Source organism: Biomphalaria glabrata, chromosome 14 (assembly GCF_947242115.1).
Source record: "Biomphalaria glabrata chromosome 14, xgBioGlab47.1, whole genome shotgun sequence".
NCBI lineage: Eukaryota > Metazoa > Mollusca > Gastropoda > Planorbidae > Biomphalaria > Biomphalaria glabrata.
The window spans coordinates 12665774-12687110 of record NC_074724.1 but is presented as its reverse complement, the minus strand read 5'-3'; the positions used below and the strand labels follow the sequence as shown (position 1 = coordinate 12687110).

At 36.9% G+C, this 21337-nt stretch overlaps 1 protein-coding gene and 1 non-coding gene across 14 annotated transcripts in view; one reads left to right on the top strand and one right to left on the bottom strand.

Moving 5' to 3' along the window:
• The window catches only part of LOC106073892 (abnormal spindle-like microcephaly-associated protein homolog), a 122446-nt gene that overhangs the window by 92370 nt on the left and 8739 nt on the right, over positions 1 to 21337 (bottom strand). For 6 of the 13 annotated variants that reach the window (XM_056010587.1, XM_056010598.1, XM_056010600.1 and 3 more), the window contains exon 2: positions 6726 to 7242. The exons of 1 other annotated variant lie outside the window; for it this stretch is intronic. In XM_056010587.1, the coding sequence (XP_055866562.1) occupies positions 6726 to 6903 (178 nt within the window). In that variant the 5' untranslated portion in view covers positions 6904 to 7242. Of the gene's footprint in view, positions 1 to 6725; positions 7243 to 15866; positions 16089 to 21337 lie in introns of those variants that run through there. 6 more of the 13 variants (XM_056010588.1, XM_056010590.1, XM_056010589.1 and 3 more) reach the window with 6 other exon arrangements.
• On the top strand, positions 5427 to 5498 carry Trnag-ucc (transfer RNA glycine (anticodon UCC)). Its single transcript has one exon. It is a non-coding gene; the product is annotated as a tRNA-Gly (tRNA).

The following is a 21337-nucleotide window of genomic DNA, read 5'->3' as shown; positions in this document are numbered from 1 at the left end:
ATTGACCTCTGGGTATGGGCAAACTACAGGAACAAAAACAATCTTCTGGAGGCATGAAAATAGCGAGAAAAAGAGAAGAGTGAACAAAAAAAAAACGACTAAACAAACACATTATTATTATCTGCCGTTGTCTTTTTCTCATTTGAAAAAAAAACAAAAAAAAAAAAAACTTATCGTCCTAAACAGTAACAAAAATTCGTCGGTTACATTGAAAACGGAAGCGCGGTGGCTGAGCGGTAAAGCACTTGGCTTCCGAACCGGGGACCGGGGTTCGAATCCTGGTGAAGACTGGGATTTTTAATTTCGGGATCTTCGGGCGCCTCTGAGTCCACCCAGCTCTAATGGGTACCTGACATTAGTTGGGGAAAAGTAAAGGCGGTTGGTCGTTGTGCAGGCCACATGACACCCTCGTTAACCGTAGGCCACAGAAACAGATGACCTTTACATCATCTGCCCTATAGACCACACGGTCTGAAAGGGAAACTTTACTTGACTACATTGAAAACGTAATAATAAAGAAGATCAATCTCTGACTGTATTTATTTCTGGTGGTTTATTTATAATCACATTTAATGTGAATAGTTTTGATTTTGAAGAATTCATTTCAAACTATTTTAAGCTATTCTACACCTTGCACTGAGTAACATGTTTTGGAGATTTCGCTTCAACTAGTGGACTTCCCATACTATCAATCTGTTTCTCCGATACTAGGAAGGATATGTGTATCTCTAGACCAGCGGTTCTCAACCTTTTATGCTCGCCGACCCCTTTTTAAAATCTCCCACTCTGCCGAGACCCCTTCCCCACACACACACATACAGCAATAAAATAGTAGACAATAACAATCCACATTTTCGATGGTCTAAGACGACCCCTGGCAAATTGTCAATCGACCCCCAGGGGGTCGCGACCCACAGGTTGAGAACCCCTGCTCTAGCGTCTAGATCAGCGTCTATTTATATCCCATGTAGCCTACCAGTTCATTCCCCTCCACTTTCGTGAACAATGCTTCAACACCGTCTCCACTTGACTTTAATTAGTGCCTGCCCTCCCCGCGATATGCTACTGGACATGGCTGAGGTCATTACTTATATGGATCTACCAATGGTTCTCAACGGTGTGTCTATAAGACACACTGGAGTAGAAACCAAAGGATGAAGAAGTACATAATTATATTTTTACAACATTACAAATTATTCTACACTATTTCGATTATTTACACAAATCACCTAATTATCAATACCAAAGAATCACCCGTCAAATCTAGGGCTTGGGGGTGGAGGTGAAGCGATGAGCGAGGAATCATCTCTACCTCCCCTCCCCTGAATCCAGCGATGCCTATATCATATAATGACTCTTAATCCGGAGCCATTTTTTCCCCGCATCCTAATGATTGCCCCTTTTTTCCGTTTTGTCCAATTTTCCTTTGTATCATGACAATGCAGTTAAAAATCAAAATTCATCTAGTTGGTATTTTTTTTATCATAGCTCATAGCCTAAGGATGAAATACTCGTATTTTTTTATTAATTCAAAAAAAAAATCGCTATTATAGAGTGTCTGTTAATGTATTAATCTTCGTCTTCATCGTTCTCATTGTTATGTTGGAGTGTTCATATGACTAGACCAATACATGAGATGAACTGCGCAGGGAGCTCTTCATATAGTTTTCTTTCTATTGGGGTGTTTTTGGGCCAGTGTCTTGTACGGGCCTCTTGGTAAAGAGAGCAGTTTTGGAGGACGTGGTCGGCATTCTCTGGTGATACTCCACATGGTCAGATTTCACTGGTTTCAATTTTGAGCTTCCGGTACATGTGTTGTCGCATTATGTTGTGTCCGGTCCTGAGTCGAAAGATTAGACGTTGATCTTGTCGGGATAGCTTATAGTAAGCGCCATCTTTCTTGTGATTTGGATGAGAGCTCGTCCATTTCTCATTTATTTTATTTACAATTAATTTCTTCAATTTATCTGAATAGAGTGGAGAGTTTATTTGTGAGTTAGTTCTCCCACTCTTGGCAAGTGTGTTAGCCTTCTCATTTCCATCTAGTTGTATATGAGCTGGTATCCATTGAATAACAGTTTTTTTTTGCTGTTGTTGTTGAGCTTTGTAAGTGCTGTTCTGAGGTTTTTAATATAAGAGGAATCAGAGTTTTGCAAGCTTTGAAGGTTTGTTTATTAATCGATCTTCTGGTTTCTTAAACGGAAAAAAGGAGGGGGGGGGGGAATTTACCACCATAAATGTACCCAGGTCACTGGTGTGACCAACCTCCCTGAAACAAAACAAAATTCTTTTTCACTCTACTCTCCACACTGTCTTTGTTTGTAAGTGTATTGTGTAATTACAGTAATTACATTACATTCACATATGATAACTACCACAACTGTTTGTTTAGGAAGTCATTGAACATGTTCGATATCAGACTGATGTCTAGTTGACACATGGATTCAACAAGACAGGTGCTAATGTATTACTTAGCTGATGTGGTTAATACATTGACCACACAGTATAAAAAATCTACAGCAGCCCATGAAGTATGGATGGTCACACCTTTCGCAAGCCTGCATCCAACAAGCCCTAACCTGGAACTCCCAAGGAAAGAGGAAGAGGGGACGGCCCAGGAATACATGGCGCCGCGATTTGGAAGCAGATTACAACCGAGACTCCTGGAGGAAGCTACTTGATGGTCTATGCCCCAGAGAGAGAGAGAGAGAGAGAGAGAGAGAGAGAGAGAGAGATAATCATCTACATTCTATATCATCCTATTTCATGCAGAAAAAGAGACTATATACAATGCGTCATTTTTAAATATAATAATCTATGTGCTGTAAGGGCTAGAGAAATCAGATTCAAAGCTGATTTAAAACAAGCACTTGTATGACCCCGACATCAACCAATATTATTAATAAGTACGGCCTCTCTAATTATGTGATATTTAATCAATCGTTCTAGCCATCGTCTTAACCAGCTTGATACTCCTCTCACACTTCATAACGCCTACAAAAACAGAGAAAACAAATTACGGGATGGGGCGGTTTCATTGTTAGAGCGTTTAAATACGAGCAGAAGGTAATGGTTTCGAGTTTTGCTACAGATTACATTAATTTAGTCGCTTAAAATAGGAGATCATACTAGATACTTGACATCTGTTGGAGAAAGTGAAGGTCACACACGTAGGCTTCATTTCACCTGGTCAATGAAGACTTCTAAGGACGCATTATTGATCTGAGCTCAGAGCAAGTCTGCTTCTATTTTTTGCATATCTATTTTCATAATGATTTTTTAAAAATTCTTTCCATCTCAGATGATACATTAGTTTACGTGAAATGTCTGCAAAGACTCCAGATATATTTTTCTTTCCTTCTAGTAATTGTAATTGTATTCTGATAATTGAAATGGTGTTCCTATCAAACAAGCGGTCATCACACTCTATCTTGAAGCAGTCAAAACAATTTAGACATTTCATTTATTCTTATCTCTAGCACTTCCCCCCCACTGCAGCCAGGACTGTTTTCGTTGAAGCTTATCTTTGAACAGAGAAACAACGGACTGGGAAAAGAACACAAATCCAGAGCTACTCCGAGATGCAAGGTCAGGCAGTGGTTCTCAAACGTGTAGCAGAAATTGAAACAGTTTCTTAGTTGGTTTTCTATTTTAGTTTAAGTGTTAATCCCAGAATCCTCGTCGAGATTTCCGAAAAGGTTCAAAAGATAAATCCCTGTTATGAACCTTTGACCCTGGAAAGGATTTTATCCTGTGACGCATCTGTCTGTAGACGCCCGTCAAGAAGATGATAATTTAATCACATCCGCTTTTTCATGGGTCACGGTCCCTTTAGCCAATGCAATGGGTTCCCCCATCCCATTCGAGGTCGGAGGCCGAGCACAAGATGGGAGAAACTGTACAATGGCTTTTCGTGGTGGAGGCATCACCACCAGTATGGACCCACTTGATATTTTTTTCCCCTTCAGAAAAAAAAAAATCGAAAGAGCTGCAAGAATGCATGTGTTTGTGTGTACAAGTTTCAAAAAACAAAATGAAAGTTATGCATAAGTATGTGTGTGTTTGTGTAAGTAAGAGCCATCAAGTCTTTGTGGGAGAGCTTTAAAATGCAAGCCGATCATTTAAAGGCAAAAAAAAAAAAAGAGTTGTGTGGGGGTTCGTTGGAGAGGGGCGTTGTTCCGGCCAAAATAAACCACATATATAGCTTGGATGCCAATTAATGGGTAAGAGAGAGAGAGAGAGAGTGAGAGAGAGAGAGACATTTTAAATCTTTAGATTGGACCACTCCGTCATCTTTACTGTGGTGCGTGTAAATCATCTAATGTATAGTTCACGACCCTATAACTACTCTGGCTGCGTTGTGTTAGAAACTTGCAGAGCATCGCTTTTGCTACAAGCAGGACAGGTAAGGAGATCGCAACGGCGATAGGACAAGACCACTCGCTATAGCTAGTGGTCTCAGATAGACGAGCCTTTGTATTGTGAAACTGGTGTCTTCATTTTATCTCCCAGCACATAAAATGGTGAGAACCCTCGATCTAAGCAGCGTCTGTGACGTCATATTTCAATTTAAAAAAAAAAAAACGAGATAGAATTCCAGACGTTTAACCGTTTTGGTGCAGAGGTGAGAGAGAGAAAGAGAAAGAGAGAGGTAAAAAAAAAAGAGAGAGGCTGACTCATCCAGATAGGCTCTAAGACATAACTCACAGCGCACAGATTCCGCAAGCGGCCTAGCCGTGACCTCCGTGAATGTCTCGCCTACCTCACTCTTCCTCCAAGAGATTTTTTTTTCTTTTCTTCCCCAGTTAGCCTTCAACTGAAGGTCACGACAGGGGGAGGGGCGCCCCGGTGCGGATCAGGATCAAGAGGGCGGCTGGCACCGCTCCTACTATGACGATTACCGACCGGTACTACACCCGAGAAAGTGAAAATGGGGATAGGGGGTGAAGAAAAGGAAAAAAAATTCCATTCCCCCCCCCCTTTTACCACGGAAACAACGAATAGCAAGGGGGGGGGGGGAGAGTGTAGATCTATGTTTCGAAGGTAGAAACACATTTTGACAAGAATGGCACATGATTTTAAGGAGAGCAGACGTGATCAGTGGTACACATTCTATGTGACCTTGCACCCCCTTAAACAATGATATGTAATTAAATTATTTAAATTTTTGTAACATTGGTAAAAAAAACACTTTAATTTTTACTTATTAATATTTAATTATGGATTTATAAATGCAAAGCAAATAAAACAGTTGAAAGAAGAAATTAAACGCCTTTGCGCTCCCCAAATCAGCGCGCCAATAGCGGAATGCGCTCCACGGTTTTGTGAAAAGATGGATTGGACCGCGGCCTTGATTGGACAGACGTAACCTGAATAGAGGTATGTCAATATTCAGTGTATATGTATAAAATACACATAACATGCAAGCGTCGGTGGTGTAAAGGTTAGCATGGTTGCCTTCCAAGCAGTCGATCCGGGTTCGATTCCCGGCTGACGCATGATTTTTTTTATAATGTTTTTTAAAACCTTTACTTTAATAAAATGCTACGAAGTATTTTTTTTTAAATATTTTTTTTATATAAGTATGCGCTACAGACGTTGGTCACGATTTCCCGTGTTTAAACGCTGCCCACCGCAATCTATACAGCAGCCCTAGAGGAAGTAGATCTAGTAGTCGTTAGGGCAGGACGCCCGAAAATGAACACATTGAATAAGTTGCACACTACACTTTTTGGCTGTGTTGTTTTTGTTTTTTTTTGGTCAAGGGTAGTTTTTTAGTTCCGCGTGTAAGCCAGTGACCCGTGTGCCGTCCTGTCAATCCCTGCCCTCGGGTAATAAAAAATACCACTTGAAGTGGTTTATTTGTACAACGGCTGCCTCCCTCAAACCGGCTCGCGCAACCTCTGTCGCCAAGGGCAACAGGTGTACCACTCGCCCCCACCCACATATATATACGAATTTGAAAGTTACAGATTATCTTTAAAAAAAAATATACCAGTACAATACAAGCATGCGGACATATCGAACACAACGTCCCCTAATACCTCATATATAACGAATTTACTACATGTATAACTTTAACAGCTACAACATTCAGGTTACAGCCGTTGCAACTCGATTTTAGTCAATAGGTCTGAATAGGTACACGTTTATAGACTTCTAGCTAATCACTAACACTCGAAGAAAGTACAAGCGAAACAGAAAGGTGTGTTTGTGGTCAGCTTGTTAAAACACTATAAAACAACTCCAAACCCCCCTCAAGGCAGGTTCCCGCACCTCCCCCACCCACTTCAAAATAAAAATAAATTTTCCCATATTTACGTTAACAGAAAGGGGGGACAAAATTTTTTTTAAAAAAAAGGGGAAGGGGGTATGTTTTTTATTTTGGTTTTGTTTTTGGATACGCAAGGGAGATAAACCTAAATATTATATATTATAGTCATAAAACATTTATTTCCCTTAGAACTGGAAAAAATAGTATGTTTTTTTTTATTATTATTACTTAAGTATTCCTAAAATATACGCAGATTTTTTTTTTAAATGTCAAAGCCAGAAATTTGGAACAGTCAACAAGACTGAATACTATTTTAAGAAGACAAAATTTTTTGTCCGGCGCCGAGAAACATTTTTGAATGACAAGATCTAAACGGTACACGCAAAGTTGATACAGCAGACGATTAATACATCTGTGCAAAACAGTCTAAACAATATATAACTATACTTACTCTGCATTTGGGAAAAGTCAGATGATCTCACTCCATTCTCTCGTGGCTCCTCTAGCATCCTCCGGGAGGTAGAGCTGGATTCGGGGCTCCCTTCGCCCTTTAGATGCACGCTCTTCAGCTCGGGCTGGTTACTGGGCTCCACTTGAACCGACTTTTGGCAAAGCACCGCGGCGCCCATGGCGTCAACCAGTCTTAGAAGTCTAAGCTCAGGGGCGTGTTTTTGACTGGGTACTTGCTGCCAATAAAGAGAATAGACTGGTCTCTATGCCACGCTCGTCACTCCATCAAGATGGGAGTGCATATTGAGACTAAAACATCGTGTTTGTAACTCAATATTAAGTAATACTTGGCAGTTTGGCACGATACATTCATGTCCAGTTAAAAGTTTGTATGTTATAGCACAGTCTTATTTTTTAAAGAAAAAGAATAACTTGAAGGCGTGCTGTTATGAGAGACATTCTAACCGAATGGTTCTAAAATAAATGCACTCTGCTTCTACGACACTTTAGCATACAATCTAGAGTAGCAGAAGTTTAGAAAGCAGACGGCATTCTTTAACAATAGACAAGACTTATTTCCCTTCACCGACTACAAAAATGAAATGGTCTACCCAAAACAAATACATTTACCCGAAGGGCTAACCCAGGGGCGCAATATTCACTTCTTGCTTAATCGTTAATGTCTGGTCATTATCATAACAGAAGTTTATTTCGAACAATTAGATCTAGATTCTATAATCTATATCTAGGTGATGTGTAGATTTGTCCAGAAGAAAACCTCATAGAAATACAACGGCAAGTTAAGGAAAGGGAGATTACTGACAGAAAGCAATGGCTAGCTCAAGCTGAAACAGTATGAGTCATGTCCCCTTGATTTGATAATCGTAACAGTAAAAAGCTGGAAATAGTAAACAGACTGAAGGTAGACAAATCTTAGTGAAGACTTGAGAAAATAAACACAGAACAGAATATGATTTAAACTACTTTTTAAAACAAAATTCTTTTAAAGTTTCATTCAAACCGGAATTCATTGTGATCTTTCTCAAAGTATTATTAACACATACAATTGACTAGAAATTAGTGCAATTATTAAACACGTTTCTTTTCGTATGGTAATTATTCACGTCGAGTATTACCAAGTAATAATACTTAATCATATCATCATACTATTCCTAATATAAATCATTATTAATTTACAAAATGCAAGGGCACTCTACTTAACATGAGTAGTAACAATCATGAGATTTGCTTATTTCCTTACTATCATGTGATTAAAATATCAAGGTTGGGAAATTAAAACTAGCAAGTACCAGAGCCAATACATAAATTAACTTTTCCAATTCTCAAATCCTTCCCATAAGATGGTGTAGTTCGAATAGGCTGGGTCTAGAAACAATATAAAAGTTATCTTTTAAAATAAGCATTGTTCTCAAGGCTTGATACCTATTTTAAAAAATGGCCGAGCGTACTATTATATTTATATGTGCTAGAATCAATCTTACGATGCAAAACAAATGGGGAAGTATACTCCCAAAACCAAGTTAAGCTGCATTGATACAGTATATATGACGTAATTATCTCCACGCTCTAATGAGGATCAATTAGTTGAGCGATTACAAATCCTCGCTATTTAAAAACGAATCAAATCTTATTTACACGCGATTTAAACCGAATGTTTCGGTTTAAAAAAAAAAGAGAAGCAACTCATTACGCATAAACTCTCAATGTTGTTTGTCTGCATTTGTTATCGACCTTTGCACGAAGTATTCTTAAGGATTTATTAAACCTTTCAAAAAAAAAAAAGAAAACATTGCAAAATATTCTATAATGTTACTTGACATTTATTTCCATTGATTCTAATAAGAGTGACGTTAGCTGTTCTCTGATCACGTGAAAAGAAAAAAACAAAAAACAAATCATTGTTGTGTCCTTAAATATATATTGCTCACACAGACCCCATTCACCACCCTCACCGTACACGGTGTTCCCTGGACATAACCGACCTTATCAGTCAAAGTGCACGTTTTATTTGTTGACATAGGTCGATGCACAGAGTAGACTGTGGCCGTAAAAGGCAACATTTATATTGCCCACTCAGTCTGGAACATTCCAAATGCTGGCCGTGATCCGCCATTTAGTTCTGCAATAAGGTCTGAAAGCCAGCAGATTTTCGTGAAACTATGTAAATACAATAACACTTAGGAGGATTTAGCTAGAGATAGACGAGATCATTGTTTAGCTAGAGATAGACGAGATCATTGTTTAGCTAGAGATAGACGAGATTATTGTATAGCTAGAGATAGATGAGATAAATTATTTACCTAGAGATAGACGAGATCATTGTTTAGCTAGAGATAGACGAGATCATTGTTTAGCTAGAGATAGATGAGATAAATTATTTACCTAGAGATAGACGAGATAAATTATTTAGCTAGAGATAGACGAGATCATTGTTTAGCTAGAGATAGACGAGATCATTGTTTAGCTAGAGATAGACGAGATCATTGTTTAGCTAGAGATAGACGAGATAAAATATTTAGCTAGAGATAGACGAGATAAATTATTTACCTAGAGATAGACGAGATCATTGTTTAGCTAGAGATAGACGAGATATTATTTACCTAGAGATAGACGAGATCATTGTTTAGCTAGAGATAGACGAGATCATTGTTTAGCTAGAGATAGACGAGATCATTATTTAGCTAGAGATAGACGAGATCATTGTTTAGCTAGAGATAGACGAGATCATTGTTTAGCTAGAGATAGACATGATCATTGTTTAGCTAGAGATAGACAGGATCATTGTTTAGCTAGAGATAGACGAGATCATTGTTTAGCTAGAGATAGACGAGATCATTGTTTAGCTAGAGATAGACGAGATCATTGTTTAGCTAGAGATAGACGAGATCATTGTTTAGCTAGAGATAGACATGATCATTGTTTAGCTAGAGATAGATAGGATCATTGTTTAGCTAGAGATAGACGAGATCATTATTTACCTAGAGATAGACGAGATAAAATATTTACCTAGAGATAGACGAGATCATTGTTTAGCTAGAGATAGACGAGATCATTATTTACCTAGAGATAGACGAGATAAATTATTTAGCTAGAGATAGACGATATCATTGTTTAGCTAGAGATAGACGATATCATTATTTACCTAGAGATAGACGAGATAAATTATTTAGCTAGAGATAGACGATATCATTGTTTAGCTAGAGATAGACGATATCATTATTTACCTAGAGATAGACGAGATAAATTATTTAGCTAGAGATAGACGAGATAAATTATTTAGCTAGAGATAGACGAGATAAATTATTTAGCTAGAGATAGATGAGCTCATTGCTAGAAAAGTTAGTTTGCAAACCTAGACATGTCGCAAAAAAATTATTATAGAATTTTAGCAACGCTTTTTCATAACTATGTATTTCCCGAATCATAACTCGAGATCAAATTAAAAAAAAAAAAGAAACAGACAAATTGATCGCGTTTAAAGGAATTCTTATTAATATCATTAAAACAAAGCACACTGAAATAATGGAAATCAAATAGAACTAATTCCGTCTACCCTTCTAGGCTGTGGAAAGCGTGGTCGAGAGGCTAAGTGCGCTTGAACTATGAAGGAGGGTCGAGGTTCGACACCCGACTCGGGCAGAGTTGTGTTTACTGAGCGCCTTAAGGCAGCACGGAAAAACCTTCTCCTAGATACCCCCTCCCCTCCCCCACTGGTCCACAACTAAGAATGGACCAAAGCGCTCTGAGCATGTTATAATCACGAGAGTAGCGCTATATAAAAGCCATAATTTTAATATAAACATTTTAGCGTTAACGTTTCGTTAGTTTCAAAATATTTGTTTATATTTAAAAACAATTTTCTTTTACCCTCATGTCAATTTCCCAAAATAAATGACAAGATGATTCATTCAATCAACAAACATGGTTAGATTTATCATTCACTCAATAATAACGGTTAGATTTATCATTCATTCAGCAAATCATGTTTATATTTGTCCTTTATTGAATAATCATAGATATTATCATTTATTAGGCATTCTGGGCTTTATTACCTACTCAGCAATCAGAGCTACGCTTTTCCAGACTTGATAGTTCAGACTCATATACATTATATCGAACTAAAACATACACACAAAAAAGCTTGATTGTTAAATCTATTTTATTAACTTTAATGCAGTAGGATTTAATTTACATGAGTGCAATGTAGGACTACTGCGAGATTTTTAATTTAAAAAAAAAACAACTATTTAATTTTATATCAAATCCCAGAAAAAACGAAACCCAAACTGATAATGTCTCAAATATTACACAAAAGCTAATACCCACAACGAATGCCAGATTATTTTGGTTGATTGATAATAATCGATAATATGATTTGACATGACAACATTGAGTCTATTTCAGATGTCAAGGAAGGCCATGGAGAAGATGAGTTCGAATCCAACAGACGTGAAAATGTACAACAAAGAATTAGTCGAAATCTGCTTCAGCTTAGCGACCTTGTGGTTAAGTTTCCGCTAAAGTAGAAATTTAACATTTTAAAAATTATGGCGGGAAAGTATAAAATAGAATTTGGAATGAAACTGACTGGCTGGTCGGGAGGTATATTTTCCGAGCTGTCATGTCTGAACGGACGTCTGAAACTTTGAAGTCAATACACTGCACATTGAAAAGTTGTCTGACTTTGAAGTCAATACACTGCACTTTGAAAAGTTGTGTGACTTTGAAGTCAATACATTGCACTTTGAAAAGTTGACTAAATATAAGTCAATACACTGCTATTTGAAAAGATGACTCACTTGAGAGTCAATATTCTGCGTTTTGAAAAGTTGTCTTACTTTGAAGTCAATACATTGCACTTTGATAAGTTGACTTACTTGAAAGTCAATGACTAGGCTTTAAAGACGATTGATACCTGACAATGATTGATGTCAAGTGAATCCTACAAGATTATGAAAGAAATAAACACTGACCTATTTAAAAAAAGGAATTTCAAATACTTAACCAAAGTCGTTAAGCAGTGAGAAACGAATGGCACAGTGACACGAGTGATGGCACCAATCGATGACATTGACAATACTAAACGTATCCATGTATATTGATCGGCGGCCTTGGAAGCGCTCGGTGACATCTGGCGGAGCAGTATTTTTAGATGAAACTGCAGAAAGCTAAACCCAGACGACTCATTAAATTGGTACAAATAAGTAACTAGGTAGATGGGATATGTGAGTTGAGAGGATCGACGAAAGTAGTTCCAGTTCTCTACTGACTTAACTTTTTCTCTCCGTAATTATTTACCACATTCTGGTGGAATCAACGCTGGTATCGTCAGTTAGGAGAGAAAGAGTTAAAGAACGCGATCCATACGTTTCAATTCAGACGTAAAAGTAGGCCTAAAGCGCTTTGAGTCTTCTTGTGTGTGTACAACTTTTAAGATGTTTTTAGGATCCAAGCGCCCGCACCAACGAAACATTAAACAAAATGTAACAAATATATCATTTCGGAGAAAGATGGTAAAAAAAAACTACTCTGATTGGTAACATTATTATTAAATGAAAAGGATTTTTCGAATCTAATTGACTTCAAAATCCAGTATGACTAAGCTAAATAACAAAACATTCTGTAAATAACTAGGCAAAGTTTGTGAATATTACTAGGCTAAGTAACAAAATGTTGTAAATATAAATAGGCTACGCACAAAGATATTCTGAACATAATTCAAATAAGAAATGAAATAATCAGTTACAGGGTTACACTTATGGCTAAAGAAATAATGACACAAAATTTATATAATTATATAGAAATACATAATAGGCTGCTTATAACAGGAACGTTTTGAAAAAGAAAATAAAAATTCACCGCTAAAAACTCATTACAAACTAGAATTTACTAGAAAGTGTTTTTTTTTAAATAGAGTTTATGTTTACAGCGATTAACTTCATTTCTAGTGTATAAAAAGGTTACAAAGACAGTTTATATGGAAACAAAAACTCAAAATCGGCCCCCAAAGTGGCCCACCCAGGCAGGTAGTCCACCCAGGCAAGTAAAAAGGCAGGTTTCAATATTTTCAGAAATAACATCAGAAGGAAATTTTATCAAAGTAAAATGACAGAAGAATGGAGAAAGAAGGTTGACAGATCTTGTGTGGTGCCCCAGCGGTCTAGCAGACCAGGGGATATGTGAAAGTGAATGTGAAGTTAGATGTGAAACTGGCATAACTAATGTCTAATAATCAATATCTAATTGATCTAATTGTTTTGCAAAGGGTCAACTGTTATTCAAATCAGGAAGAAAAAAAAAAACATTTTCTTAGGAAAAAAAAGTTTTTTCCTCTTTAGTTACGTCGCTATGCCAATCGACCTACAGTTCACGCGATAATATGAAAAACTAATTACTAATTGTTGTATTTAATTATGTCCAACTTATATGCATACTAAATACACTTTTCCTCTTTAAAAAATAAAGTAAAAATGTGTGTAAATGTAGTAATTAGTATGACAGAACTTATCTAACTTAGCAGTACAAATGTAAAAAAAAAAATTTTTTTGACAGAAAATCTAAAACCATTTGCAAAAATGTGTTAGAAATACGTATATATATATCCCCTCTACACACACTAAAGAGCCTCCAGTGTTTATTACTATTAATAGTGAATAGTTGTAAAAGTGGTGTTTTTTATGAAAAAAAACTGCTTGCATAACTGATTTTAAAAAATTAGATTCTTCGCTTTCAGAAAAGAATAAAAGTAGCCGTTGCATCAGAACTTTGAATGGTCTAAAATATTATGATATCGGATTTTCACTATCTTTTCTAGTTTACGAGATCTAAACGGGACGGACGGACAGGCATTCCACACAAAACTAATAGCGTCTTTTCCCCTTTCGGGGGCCGAGAATTATATGGAATTTAGAAAAGAACAAATGAGCTTGTGATTTTAAAAGTCATTTTGCATTATGGCTGTTATTAGGATTATCTTGCAAAAGTTTTTAACTTGAAAGTCAGTCGCCACAGCACGAGATGATTATTCTGAAATTAATGTTTCGTGTTCCAATTAAGCAACATCCGTGTCGGGCGGACGAAGCAAACCTGATACTTGGCTAGTGAATTCCTGGCTTCAGGACTATCACCAACTTCCTACAAATTAAGTTATGGATCAGAATGACGTTCAATTAGTGATTAGTTTTGACCCGTCAAAGATCGAAGTTCAGTTATCCCATTAGAGTTAGCTTTCAATGGTAATTGCAATACAAAATTCCGACAGAGCTCGCATAGCGTAATTAATAAGCGTGTCGTGTATTGTTATTAAGGGTGTATTATTTTAGTTAACCTACTTGTGAAGTATTTTTTTTTATATACTGACAGCTTAAATCTAAAATTAATGCAGTTCTTTTAGAGAAATGTTAGCTGTCATAGCAGTTACATCAAGACAGAATAGCTGAAGAAAGAGAAAAGAGAAAAAAAAAAGGCAGGCCATTCTGCAATAAATCCATCCTACGCGTGCCTGGAGTGAAGCCAGCATTTCAATACGAAGATCTTCAAAGACATTTTCGAGATCTTAGGAAATGACATTGTATTTATCTTCGACCATGACAGAGGAGCTTATTATCGTTATTATTGTTTTGGTACTAATATGATATATTATTTATTATTATTATTATTATAATTATTATGCTAGAAACGAACGACTAATCATTCTCTGGCACTGCCAGGGTTGAGTTTCGCTAAAGAGAAACAAAATTCATAGTAGTCTTTCTATAAGTGTCCACTGAGGAATTTTCTGGTGATGTGACACAGCAGAGTTCCTTCCCAGTGTACTACGGGAGACCTAGGTCTCCCTGCCTTGTCACCAATCGGAGTTCATCTCAGGTGATGTGGCAGGTCTGCAGCAGTACCGTCCTCTGACAGGCTACGAGAATCTTCTTAGGAATGTTGAAGTTATCTGTGAGGTCTGTTGCCATTATCCCCTCGGTTGACATAACAATTGTTATTTTTGATAAGTCCCGTAAACGCTTAATCTCCAAGCCTAGGTCCCCACATTTTCTTCTTTTTTTCCATTTCTGTTTTTCTTAAATTAAGAGACAGACAGAGTGAGTTAATACAGGATTAGTAAAAAAAAACAACAGTTAATGCTTAAAGGATGAATCAGCAATAGAACTTATTTCTTGAAAGATAAAAGTCTTTCACGAAGAATTTAAAAAGAGAGGAACCATTCCTCCTTTCATTTTCTGGGCGTGTCCATCATTATTCAATGACCGTATCTCGGCTAACTGCTTTAATCTTGCACTTTGAGTAACAAAGTCTGACATTTTTACCATTGATTCAAGCTTTACTTTCAGCTTTGAAGTCAAAAGATAGTTTTTGTTAGCGAATGAGTTAAATTGGATAGAAAATCGTAGCGATTCACAGAAAGTATAATGGGACACAGAAAATGTAGCGGGACACAGAAAATGTAGCGGTTCATATAAAATGTAGGGGGCCATATAAAATGTAGCGGGTCATATAAAATGTAGCAGTGAGTCACAATTTTTTTTAAAGAAGTATTAATAATGTGGTTTAAAAAAGGATATGTTGAATTGCTTGTGTGTCATATATGATGCTGGCACTTTACTTGATTCGCACAATATATGGTTTGTTTTTCATACGAATTGTGATAGAATAGAGATGACAGCTTTTTACTTAATAATAACAATTCGCTCACATTTGACCTACTATAGTACGCATACTCATACACTACTAAGCATAAAAGTAAAGTAGCAATTATACATAAAACACTGAACCATAATCTTCAAATACAAAAACAAAATTTAATAAAATACTCTGAAAGACACAAAGATAAAGGCACATTCCTCGTCCCAAATGCTAGGACAAATTTGTACAAATACTCCTTCTTCCCTAGTGCTATTAGAGCATGGAATGGGTTGCCTGAGCTAGCCAGGAGAACCAGTGACTTGGCAGAATTTAAGTCACTGGTTAATATGCATGACTAAATGCATGACGCGTAGGACGTAATCATCTTCTTTTTTGAAGTAACGTCTGTATTATATAAGATAAGAAGATAAGAAGATAAATGTTACGCAACGGACGGAAACAATCAAATATGAATAAAACAAAATGAATTAACCACTCCAAATTGTAAATTAAAAAGTGAAGTTTAGTGAAGCCACCAATGTATTAAATCCCTGATTCAATTACCATCCTTGATGTAAGCGAAACAATACCAAGACTAAATCCTCTTAGCTCCACAGAACAAACCAGCATCTCAACCATCACGTATAATGAACTTAGTAACTGGCAGACTCAGCCCTGATCAACTTTACCGGAGTATCACTAGTCTTCCATCCATTTATCACATACACAAGTATTCACACTAGATCCTTCTTGAGGCTTAAAGTAATGTGAGGGGAAAGAGAGAAAAAAAAATAAAAAGGAAAAAGAAATGTTTTTCTAGCCCCAGCGACCCCCCAACGCGATCTCTCACCCCCCCCCTCCCAATCCCGAGACCCCCCACCCTGCCTAAGTTAAAATAAATCAATAACTTTGTGTGGCCGGTCCATCAAGCATAGGCCAGAGATGTGGAGAGAGAAATTGAAAAGAGTAAATAAATAAAAAAATGTCTATCTATTTATAAACGTTCCAGGAACGTCACCCGCAGGCCAGGAGATTGACACCGAGGAGCACACATTGGAACCCCTCCAAAACAACTATCAAGAAAAACAAAAGTCACGCCAATGATAAATAAATTATCAGCCAGAAATTCGTCTTTTAGAGATGTGATGGTAACATGGCAGCCCAAATTTCAACTAGCCAGTTTCTGGTCAACAAAAGACATAGTGCGAAGTAGATCTAAAGTTTTCTTTCAAAAAACCTTGAGGTCCATGATGTAAAGATTCGAACATCACCTGCTTGTGGCATTATATGGTTTACAAAGCGATGATTTTCTCAACATTATTCACAATCTGACATATTCAAAATCTTGAAGTTTACAGCAATACGAGATTATACTACACTTTGATGAAACGTTGTTTACCGCTTGGTTTTCACCCTACTGCACAAGTACTTTATAGACAAATGATTAGGTAGCCATATTATTTCCTGATCTGGCTGCACATTGTCTACCATGGTCAAACAAATAACATTTTTTAAAAAGTTAAACCCAAGTCCTTCGAAGTTATTGTTTTTTAAACATAACTTCATCTGATTAGTCTTGTAAAATGTTTGACATGTTTCGGATGTTCCCTTCAGAGTTGAAGATAATCTACTTCCTAGTCCAAAGCGTCCCGCAGGACGACGGAGGATGGCAGCGGGCAGGGTATGAACTCGGAACCAAGGAGACGACCGAACGACAGTCCAGCGCGCACACCGCACGACTAGGCAGCCATCCATTCTATTAGAAACTTAATGTTTGTTATTTCATTTTGAGTTTTACATATAGTTTAGTACATGGATCTGGTGCAGCAAATTATTACGTGATTGAGATTTGAGTAACAAAATTGAAACAAACAAAAAACAAAAACAAAAAAAAAAAAAAAACGGCAAAAAATCTGCCCTGAACAAATATATTATTTTTACTCTTTGGAACATCCATTTAAAATATTTTAAAACTAAACGGGGTACATTTGTTTCTGTTGTTAATTTTTGAAATTATTGGGAAAAAAAAGACTGCTTCTTTTACTATTCAAAGCTTTCCATACAGGAATCTATTCAGGATCTAAAAAAAAGGCTGGTCATTAACAGCTAAGCACTGGAAAAAAGGACTTCTCAACTACCATCAAAGGGTTTGAAGGCAATGTCATCGAGCTTTCTAGAATTCCTTATTTTTATATAACTAAATATTTGCTGCTGAGCATTAGGCTCTTTTGCAGTCTGTTTGCTCCTATCACAATACAAAGTTGGACCGCCTTTTAAATATCCTCTTTGCAAGTAATGTAAGAGTATTATATGCATAGAATTATTGCTCCCTTTGATTCTTATCTACATTTCAACATTTAATACACAATTTGGATATCCGCCCCTAAACGCATTAATTGTACAGGCGCCAAGGAAGTAGGGAAGACTACACAAGTATATCAATTTTTGTGTACACAAATCACTTCATCCGATTCTCATTACTGTATTTCCAATACATCAACATTCTCCAATATCGATATCGTAGTCTACATTGAATTCTCGATATTTTGTCCTCGATACATCAACATCGACGTTAAGGAATTTTGCAGTATCGATATCATATCCCCAACAAACACCACTTCCTGTGCCGTGATGGAAGCAAAAAAAATGTCTAGGTCATGTTCTCCAAATCGCTACGACCTGGTCCCAGTTACAAAATCGATCCCTTTTCGATACACAATTGTTGAGTAACCGTGGCAATGTGTGAAATTCGTCAAACCTGGGAGTTTTTTTTGTCAGACAGAAAACCTCACAGCAAGATGGCTCAAGATGGAGGATAGAGGTAGTGGGGGGAACAAGCTTCAATGTGAATCTAACACACGTGCACACACACACACACACACAGATCGGACTCACACACAAACGACTCAAATCCATTCTAATTAAGTTAGTTTATCCAGAAAATACGAGAATGTAATCCTATTAGCGCCGCTCTAGCCTCACAGAGGTAGACAGAAGCAGCGGAACACACACACACACACACACAAAAGCACATTAGAAAACCATCTTCAACATTGAAGATAATAAAAAAGTGAGTTTATAACAAATATCATTATTTCCCACCAACATTCAGAAGTAATTTTTAATCAACGATATAATGATGGAAAGAACTCGTAAACAGATCATTAATTAGCTCTTAGATTGACATTAAGAATGAAAACAAGACAGAAAACATAAATTTTTCCATTATATCTTATTTGGCAACCTGTCAGCGTCCTTCACCTTGGTTTATTATGTTTATCTTTTTTTTTATCGCCTGCAAATCGGATACAAGCTGTTTAAAACTCTTCCATATTCACATTTGATGCTAGAAGATTATACTATATTCATTAAGACGATATCCCATGAAGGAAATAGTTGTGTACAAAACGAATTGATGATACGACAGTTTAGGAAGTGGCATTAAGACTTGGTTGTAAACAGATAAAAGACACATTTGGCGCTATTGGAAATGATGCAACTAAAAAAAGTGAATCCCAGTGGACTCCTCTTTGTCTACACTTTGATTGGATCCAGCTTACGTTATAACAGAAATGAAACTCATTGAGAGAAAAACAAAGGGGGAAAAAAGGAATCTCAAATAATAAGACAAAATAAACAATGTCAAGGTCACCAAATTGAAAGATCACTGCTGCCGACTGTTACGAGACTCTTAATCCTACACCAAACAAATCCATCAATAGTAGATTCTGAGGACTTTAATCTGGATACACCAAATAATAATATGCCAATAATAACCTCGTTTACATTCCTGTAATTCTCTTCTATCTTCCTCTTTCCACATGCATAGGCGCCATTCAACATTCTCACTACGCTGAGCACGTAACACCAACTAAACAATAATAATCTTTTTGTGCTACAACCGATTCTATTCTAGTGATGAAAAGTCCTGAAAAACCAATGGATCTAGGGTTCACCAAACCTTTTTGCTCATTAAAACATACGTATAATGTAAGCAGGATACACACAAAGCCAGGGCCGTCCTTAGGCCAGCCTTTAAAAAAAAAAGCTTCCTATTTATAGATTAGCCTCCATGTATGAAATCTGCAATAAAAACATTTTCCACTGTTGACAATAAACCTTTTTTTACAAAGCTTATATCAATCGACTCATTCAGTCAGTCTGGTATCGGTATATTATACCCTGTTTCTCCCGCTTCTCATTCTGGGATTAAGTTGAAACTTTTCAGAATTATTCATGGTGATAACACATATGAATTAATTTTAACAATTTACTAATCAGTGATAATTAGCTACTTTTGTTTATATAGGAAAAGGGAGATACATCTTGAAGTATTGAGAAATATTGCCGTAATTGTGCGTTTCTTTCCCTTATAAAAGTTTTTGGTTTGTTGTTGTTTTTTTTAATTTTTAAAAAAGTATTTTGCAAGTGTTGGTTTTTTTATAACTAAAAGAGTTGTCATTTCCTAGCTGTAAGAGCTCTCTTTGACGATAGGTCAGAATACGGCTGTACTGTGACAGTCACTGTAGCGTTTAGTGTTATTGTGTTTTCAGAGTAGAACATTGTTCATTATTATCGTCACCAATTTGTCAATTATTTGATATCATCGCAGCAGAAATAAGACAAAGACGTTTAAGCAGCATGTTGATGTCTATACGGTAACCAAGAAGTGGAGTGGCACTGTTTGTATGTGCTTTGAGTTGATTCTCAATCACGTGACAGGAGTGTTCGTTTCCAGACGACTACAATTTCAAAACATTATCTTGAATGCACGTCCGGCTGTTTGAAGCGTGGTCAAGTGTCCGGTCAAGCAATAAACACTAGGGACACTTGTAATCAATACAGCATCGGACAAGGAAAACCCATCAGTGAGCGCTCATCTTGTTATGTCTACCAAGAGTTGGTCTCATCTCAGCTTTCTCTTCTGGAAAAGGTCTGTAGCTAAATATAGGAAGAGGCGAGGAGAAAGAAGGAAGACATGATCTACTAGAAAGTAGAAAATGGCAATTGATTTTTACCCATATATGAATGTTGTTCAAGAGATAAATCGAACAGCATTTGAGGGCAAGACAACTGTAAACATTGACAATTAATTTCGTAAACAGCTATCACTAACTATAATTGTTATTACGCAATTTGGTCGTGATGGGTTTGCTGTTGTAGAACTGCGTGTAAGCGAAAAAAACAAATAAGGTAAATAAATAAAATACTATTAAAAAGAAATCGTATATATAAGGAAGATAACCGCACCAGTTATCTCTCAATACTGCAAGAGTTATCTTCCTTTATATATATATTTCAGTTGGAGAAACTCTCCCAGAACCGAGAAGCCTGGAGGAAGCTGGTTGGTATTCTATGCCCCAGAAGGGACCACAGGCAGAGATGAGATTGGACTGAACTACAGAGCCAATCAAATCGAACCGAATAAAAAGATTTTGTTGTGACTATAAGATCGAAGGATGAAAATCCAACGGCACCTGGTGATTATATATGCCCAACCTGCGATCGCAGCTGTGTATCAAGGATTGGCCTCTTTAGTCACACAAGAAGTTGCAAAGGGAAAAGATCGTCTCTCGAGACGTAAAATGCCACAGATAAGATCGAATCTAAGAAGTCGATGTTTACTGATATCTTGATCGTGTATTTCTTTAGAGGTCGTTTATTTTTAGAGCAAAGTCTACAGTAGAAATTGTTCCGACAACTGACACTTTGTTTTGTTTTCATTGCTTGGAACTTTGTTCTCCGGCATGCAATCTTTTTTTGTTGTTGTTCTCGTCACAGAGAAAACACGAGATCGTGTCATTCATTTGCAGTCCCATCAGGCAATGCCGCCCAATTAATTGCATTGGTTGTTCAAATTATGTCTCCCCCTTACTGGTTCATCGATTACCAAATAGTTTCCCAAAGAATGATTTTGATATAGCATTCTCTCTCTCTCTTTCTGCTCATCACCTCCTTCATTCT